This window comes from Trypanosoma rangeli (assembly GCF_003719475.1).
Source record: "Trypanosoma rangeli strain AM80 chromosome Unknown Tra_15.4_contig_00622, whole genome shotgun sequence".
Lineage (NCBI taxonomy): Eukaryota > Euglenozoa > Kinetoplastea > Trypanosomatida > Trypanosomatidae > Trypanosoma > Trypanosoma rangeli.
The window spans coordinates 1-6,357 of NW_021706374.1; the positions used below are offsets into that span (position 1 = coordinate 1).

General features: G+C 51.4%; 5 protein-coding genes across 5 annotated transcripts, besides 3 other annotated features; all 5 read right to left on the reverse strand.

Moving 5' to 3' along the window:
• The first annotated feature begins 288 nt into the window (after positions 1-288).
• Positions 289-333: a sequence feature (A-rich).
• A 1,028-nt stretch (positions 334-1,361) lies between these two features.
• Positions 1,362-1,733, reverse strand: TraAM80_09574 (uncharacterized protein; the record flags this gene model as incomplete). The annotated part of the gene is made up of 1 exon (XM_029386249.1): positions 1,362-1,733. The coding sequence occupies one exon, from the start codon at positions 1,731-1,733 to the stop codon at positions 1,362-1,364; it is 372 nt and encodes a 123-aa protein (XP_029233871.1).
• Position 1,734: 1 nt separating this feature from the next.
• On the reverse strand, positions 1,735-2,184 carry TraAM80_09575 (retrotransposon hot spot (RHS) protein; the record flags this gene model as incomplete). The annotated part of the gene is made up of 1 exon (XM_029386250.1): positions 1,735-2,184. One exon carries the CDS (start codon positions 2,182-2,184, stop codon positions 1,735-1,737), a length of 450 nt encoding a protein of 149 aa, XP_029233872.1.
• Positions 2,185-3,727: 1,543 nt separating this feature from the next.
• TraAM80_09576 (uncharacterized protein) lies at positions 3,728-4,126 on the reverse strand (the record flags this gene model as incomplete). The annotated part of the gene is made up of 1 exon (XM_029386251.1): positions 3,728-4,126. The coding sequence occupies one exon, from the start codon at positions 4,124-4,126 to the stop codon at positions 3,728-3,730; it is 399 nt and encodes a 132-aa protein (XP_029233873.1).
• A 48-nt stretch (positions 4,127-4,174) lies between these two features.
• Positions 4,175-4,200: a microsatellite.
• A 251-nt stretch (positions 4,201-4,451) lies between these two features.
• Positions 4,452-4,483: a microsatellite.
• A 444-nt stretch (positions 4,484-4,927) lies between these two features.
• Positions 4,928-5,326, reverse strand: TraAM80_09577 (uncharacterized protein; the record flags this gene model as incomplete). Its single annotated transcript, XM_029386252.1, has 1 exon — positions 4,928-5,326. One exon carries the CDS (start codon positions 5,324-5,326, stop codon positions 4,928-4,930), a length of 399 nt encoding a protein of 132 aa, XP_029233874.1.
• A 72-nt stretch (positions 5,327-5,398) lies between these two features.
• TraAM80_09578 (uncharacterized protein) lies at positions 5,399-6,259 on the reverse strand (the record flags this gene model as incomplete). The annotated part of the gene is made up of 1 exon (XM_029386253.1): positions 5,399-6,259. One exon carries the CDS (start codon positions 6,257-6,259, stop codon positions 5,399-5,401), a length of 861 nt encoding a protein of 286 aa, XP_029233875.1.
• Between the last annotated feature and the right edge of the window lie 98 nt (positions 6,260-6,357).

Here is a 6,357-nt window from a genome sequence, read left to right on the forward strand (position 1 = left end):
GCTCCCCTCAGATTCCTTTAAGATCCTCTCATTGCTTTCCACAAGGAAAACACTTTGTGTGCGCATTGCGCCCCTTCCCGCAACAGTTGTAAAGGACAACAAACATTCTTCCTGGTAATCTCAATAACGGTGTACGCCTTCCATGCAGGTTTACCCACCTCGGCGGCGAAGGACGAACCCCCCGCAGCATTGTTGTAGCCCGCCACAACATAATCGCACAAAGGCCCTCGCCCATTAGAATCATTGAACGTGGTGATGCCTTCGGCGAACCGCCCAAAATACTCACCAAAAATGTCATGAAAGCAAAAAAAACAAAAATTATAAAATAAAATATGCCTCCAGATGAGGCCATATGGCTCCCACTCCTAAAAAGCGAAGGATGCACAATGGGGGTATCGCAGTTTGGCTCGGTGCGCCTAGCACCCAGCACACCCCCCAAAACCAACAAGTTCACACGCCACCCCCTCGACAGCCAGATTCCCGCTGCCGACCCAACAACCGGCAGTCGGTGGGCCCCGCAACCATCCGACTCCCTTCCGCATTGGAGGGTGTCATTATTACCATAAGTTGCAGTGGGGGGTTGTGGCGTGGAAGAACTCAAAATAAAAAACACTCGCGCTGCTCCCCAACGCGGCATCGCTGAAAGCTAAAAATCAAGTCATTCGCAAAACAAGCAGAGGAGCCACACAAAACCATCTGTCGTCTGCTCAGCCTCAGCGGGTGGCACACTCACCCCACCGCCTTCTCTCAGCAAAGCACCCCACCCCCGCTGCAATACACACGAGGAAGCCGCGACTCCGCCCACTACACCAACCACAATAATAATACAACTCGCCTCTCCCCCACTCCCAGCCATGCCGCCGCCCTTTCCCCACCAAGAAAGAAACGCACTGAAACAATGTCTTGAAACGACACAAACCCATACAGCACCATGTAACTCAACACACGAGTAGGGCATAGAATTCCCAAACACACTCCACGCCCCTGTCACTTATCCTGAGTGGTCTTCGCTGGCAGCAACAACCAGCTGGGCAGTCATCTCCGCGTCAAGCTGCACCTGGTACTGTTCCACCCTTCTCTCCCAAAAGTCGCTGGCAACCTGAAGTCCTGGCATTTCCTTTTCTCCCTCCGTGACATGGCAATCCCGCCTTCCCGTCATCAGCGTGCTGGGTGTAAATGATCTCCCACTTCATCTTTTCCCTCAGCGCCTCCCAGCCCTTGAAGTTGCACGTCATGTACTTCAGAAACTCAGCCACCTTACCGGCAGTGGTGTGGTGGGTGTTGTGTTTTGTCACCTGCAGCCCGATGAACGTCACTTCCCTTTCCGCACCGCTGTGCCCACCAGCAGGAATATTGTCAGCCTACCTGGGGTCTACTGTGGCAGTTACTGTTGGTTGCACCCCGACCACGTAGAACGCGTCCAGCACGGTGACAAAACACTTGTTGGGCATATACAGAACGCCAGCTTGAAGTTTGGTCTGGATTATTACTCTTCTATTATCTCCACCTGCCATGCCCCCAACCACGCAGGGTTCCCTTGGAAAGCGGCCCACCGCATGCCCCTCCGCCAACACGCGGGCCCGCGTTCCTCCCTCGTTGCGGGGAAGGTGCTGCACCTTGCGAGCAACTGCTCTGGCGACGTCACTAATCAGGAACGCCACGCAGCCCAAGCACTCAATATCATCAGCTGCAGACTGACTCCACGTTCCCAAAGCGGACAGCAGGCGGGACATCCTAAAGTTCTTCATTAGCACCCGCCTCCGCAATGTTCTTTTCAACCTCAACTGAGACGGGAAAATTCCTGCAGCTTTCCGCGTCCCCTCCATTCCCCGCATTGGGCCTCACCACCACCGACGCATCCCTCACCACGCGCTCCTCCTCCAACACACGCACCAACCTGATCAGCTTGTCCGCGGTCCCGTCCTCGCCCCACTCAGCTTTGCCAAACATTTTTTTTGCAAAGCGCCCGAAGTCTGCGTCAGACGTGTTGAACAGCGCTGAGTTAATTGCGCTACGGCGCCCTGAGTAATTGTTCTCGTCAAAAACGTAGCGAGGAAACGGTCCAAGCACACAAATACGGTCCTTCATCCTCTGCCACCTCTCCTCAAGCTCTGCTCTACCCTCACCGCTTCCCTGCGAGCCACGTAGCAAATCACGCTCCTGCCACGCAAAGAACGCCTTCATCTCTCGTGCATCGTAGCCATTGACATAAATGTTAAACGCATTACGTTTTTTGTTCTGCCCCTCATAGTTGCTTGCATAAGGCGTAGTCAACACAATTCCGCCCCACCACTTCTCAGGCAGCCCCGCCACAACTCGATGGTCCTTAGCCACATCAAAAATATAGTAACCCCCTACGTTAGCCTTTTCTAATTTTTTTTGATGGCCCACAAACCTTCACTTGTGCTTTCATATTTCACTGCTGTCCCTGCCATTTCTCCCGTTTTGTGGAAAAGGCACACTGACCCTTCTACAAAGTAGGCCACCACCGTGACCCTCGCGGCGTCGTAGTTCAGGAGCTCGTGCAGCACAAAGGACCCCATCACCAGCAACTTGCCAATAATGCCCGCCGTTCCAACCACAACGTACGATTGCCTTATGTCCGTATGACCATCAGCAGGGGACCACTTGTCGATGCTTCGCCCAATGACGTTCCACACACACGCATCACCTCCCTGCGCACAAATACGTCCCTGTAATCGGGCAAAAAAAACAAAAAAATATACGGCCACCCAATCGCAGATCTAAGCACAAAAAACTCCAGCCGCGTATCAGGGACCCCCAGTCTCTCAGCATCTAACACCTTCTCCTCACGTTCCTCAATCTCATGAGGTGTGACGTCCACCACCCTCGTCCCAAGCGGCTCCGCAGAGTGGCCCGGCCCCACGTAGTTCCACGTTGACTTCAACACCGACCGGTAGACCCTCCTTTTTCATACTCTATTTTGTCGGGTGACTAGTGTTCAGCTGCAAATCAAGCCAGCAACTACTACGAAAAATAACAACAATAAATAACGTTTGAGTGACTCAAAGGATCTCATGCTACTGATGTAAGTCACAAAACTAATGTGCCGCAGGGAGGGTGGCACAGGCGAGGTCGGAGGCCGATGGCGACGGTAAACAACCCGCAGCGTAGCGCTGAAGAGTGGAGGAAAGGGCAGAGCAGGGATAGAAGGAAAATACTCAGCTTAAAAAGAAATAAAAAATAGGCGCAAACATGACTTTACGCAGCCACGGCAAAAGAGAGAGCCAAACACACGGTACGCGGTACATACATACAAGAGGACCACCACGACGACAGGTGGATGCCGCATTTATCTTGCACTCCGCTAAAGGCAGAGCAGCCACATTGGCATTGGAAGGGAAATAATAAAACTGAAGCTTGAATAACAAGAGAAAGGGAGAAATTTAAAATGTATATGTGAGGATCATGAGAAACAACACTTCTTTTCTTGTTGGGGTACTGGGTAACGCATTTACTTATAAATTTCCAGCAAATTCTCCCTCACAGATGTGCACGAGACGTCACAGAAAACCGAAAGCAAACATGCGAAACGTAGTCCTTTTAACTTCCCTACTTGCAAGGTGTCATTGATGCAAGGAAACACAACAAGAATTGCTATCATTCTTGTTTTCTGTTGGTCTTGTTTGCTTTGCCATCCCGCAGGTTATCTTTTTTCTTTCCTTTTTTACTCGCTTTGTTGCAAAGCACCTTTTCCTCCCATCAATCATTTCCCGGGCCATGCTCCGGTAGCCAACCGCCGGGCTACTGGATCCTGCAGCACGCTACTCGGCACGGGGGTGAAGGGAAGGCCAGGAGCCCTGGGAGGCGCAAGTAAATCCAAATCCAGTGCTGGTCGCGGCAGTGGGGATTCGGGTCCTATGGGAAGACCATTTTTGCGTTTAACGTGCGGCGTGTAGTGGTCGTAGTATGAGGCATGCTTGCCGGTCCGGATATCCACGCAGGCCTGCGTCTCACTGTCGTACTCAGCCTCGTAAATCGGCTGCATCAAGCGGGCGTTGTCCAGCGATGAACACAATACATTATATCCAACAAAATTTCCAGGAGTATCCGGTGGGTCTATGACAATCTTCACAGCGGGCGTCTTACTCGTTCTATCAGTCATAAGGAATCACACCTTTGTGCCACATTGAACAGGAGCAACAAGAGCGAAAATAATAATAATAATAATAATAATAAACTCAACAACCGCCCAGACACCGTCATTAGCAGTTACAACGTTACAACCATTATGTTCACATGTTATGAAACACCCATTGCAGTGACCCGCCATGTTTGGCGGCCTCGCTGCCGTATCCTACAACACGCATAAAACATCTGTGAATTAATGAATGTGTTCACCGTGGCTAAAATAATCCGACACAAAGGTATTTCACTTTGATCCTCCCGTGTTGGGATCAGTTCATCCTGCTAACTACCGGTTACAGCAGCCCTCCCCTCCCCCTCCCCCTTCCCCTTCCCCATACGTCGCCGAAGGCAGTGATGTTTGCTCCTTTGTCAAGGCGACATGAACCACACACAGTGCACAATCTGAGTAAGGAAGACCTGGAAAAGCGACCCCAGTGCACCTTATCTTGGGTGTGAGCGGGGAACGCCTACAGCAATACGCATGCAGGGCCCCACCCTCACAGGTAGGCATCCCTTCATATATTTCTGGTGGATTAAAAACTTATTTTGCGGCGTTGACCCAAGTTACCCTCAACGCATACCGTGTTTATTTTACCTATTGAACAGAGGGCCCGGTTATGATGGAAAACCGTTACCCATAGGCGTTGGCAGTGGGGTTCTGTTGTTTCCGCACTCACAACAGCACCTATGCTCCCACCCAGCCTCACCAAACGAAGGAGCACAAAAAAAAAAATCAGCTTACGGTAACTTTTGATAGCATATTTATCTTCGCAGGGCCTCAGTACATAGGTTGAATCCGTCGGTCAATGAGGATCACCTCAACTTCATCGGAAAAGTGCACCTTTTTCTTCCTTCGCTGCTGCATCGTCAACGCCTCCGGCTTCCGCTTCCGCTTCCGATTCAGCTGCGGCGAACGACAAAACCAAAAATTCGCAGGCCGACTGTCAGAATTCGAGCAGCAAAAAACAGACTTTCTTGCCTGCCGCCTTCGCTGCTTCGCCGTGGTTTGCGCGGGCGTTATGGTGTAAAGCAGGGTGTCCCAGAAGTAGGCGATGGCCTGCGCATCCGCCGACATTTTCGGCTTTTCGCCACGAGTATCTACCAACAGGAAGGTAAAAAAGCAAAACAAAGGAAAAGGGAAAAATAGAGAGAGAGAAGCGGCATGCCACGCCGGCATTGCAAGAGAGATCAAAGTAACAGCGAAAACGAGGGCAAAACGGGAAGAAAGAAAGAAGAAAATCCAACGTCTTTATGGACAGAAATGAAACCGGGAAGCCCAAAATAACGGATCCCGCGCCAGCGCATCGTGAGGGTCAAGGTAACGGTAGTGCAACTCCTCGCCCGCCGCGATTTCCTTCGCCGCCCGTGCAATAACATAAAAGGGGCAATGACCACCACTGATTTCGTCTTCAAACACCTGGGGGAGGTGCCTGGACCGTCGCAGCAACGATAGGAGAGAATGGATTGTGTCCACATAGACAACCACATTCGGGTCCTCCTCATTGTGATTGATGAGATCGACGAACGGTACAAGCGCTGGACCGCCAAAAACGTCCTGCGAGCAAGGCACATCCACACAGCGACTGCTGCAGATGGCATGCGCACGGCTCATAGCATCAAAAGATACATTCCAACCCGCGCTTGACGCGTCTTCGCAAAGAGCAACTATAATTGACTCGTTAAGAACTTTGATGCTTTGAAGCTTGGCGTACGTGGGGCCGCCCAGTTTACGTTGCATAGAAGCGTCGTCTTCGTGTTCTAGCTCAATCCATTGCAGATAGCTGTTCAGCGGACACTCCTTAAAGAGCAAAACAAGGGCGCAAAACACGGTGGTAATGACACTTTCACTTGGGTATTCCACGCGAACACCGTCGCCCGAGACCGTGTAGGAGGAAGCGTTGGCCATCAGCGTCGATCCCCACGGCGACGCAGCCGCCACCTTTGCCGCAATGCAGTGAAAAAAGGGAACTGCGCACAACAACTCGCCCTCATCCAACCCGCCGGAGTTCGCATCACAGAAAATTCCGTAAACCTGTTTGACAGGCGCTGCGTGTCGCTTTAACGCGGGGTGCACCGCCACTCCGAGGCGTTGAAGGAGATGACGCCACATCAAACGCCAAAAAAAAAAACACAACAACAACACTGAAATCCAGAAGAAGGAACCGTAGTGACAAAAATAAGATTAGAACAACCACAAAAAAAAAAACT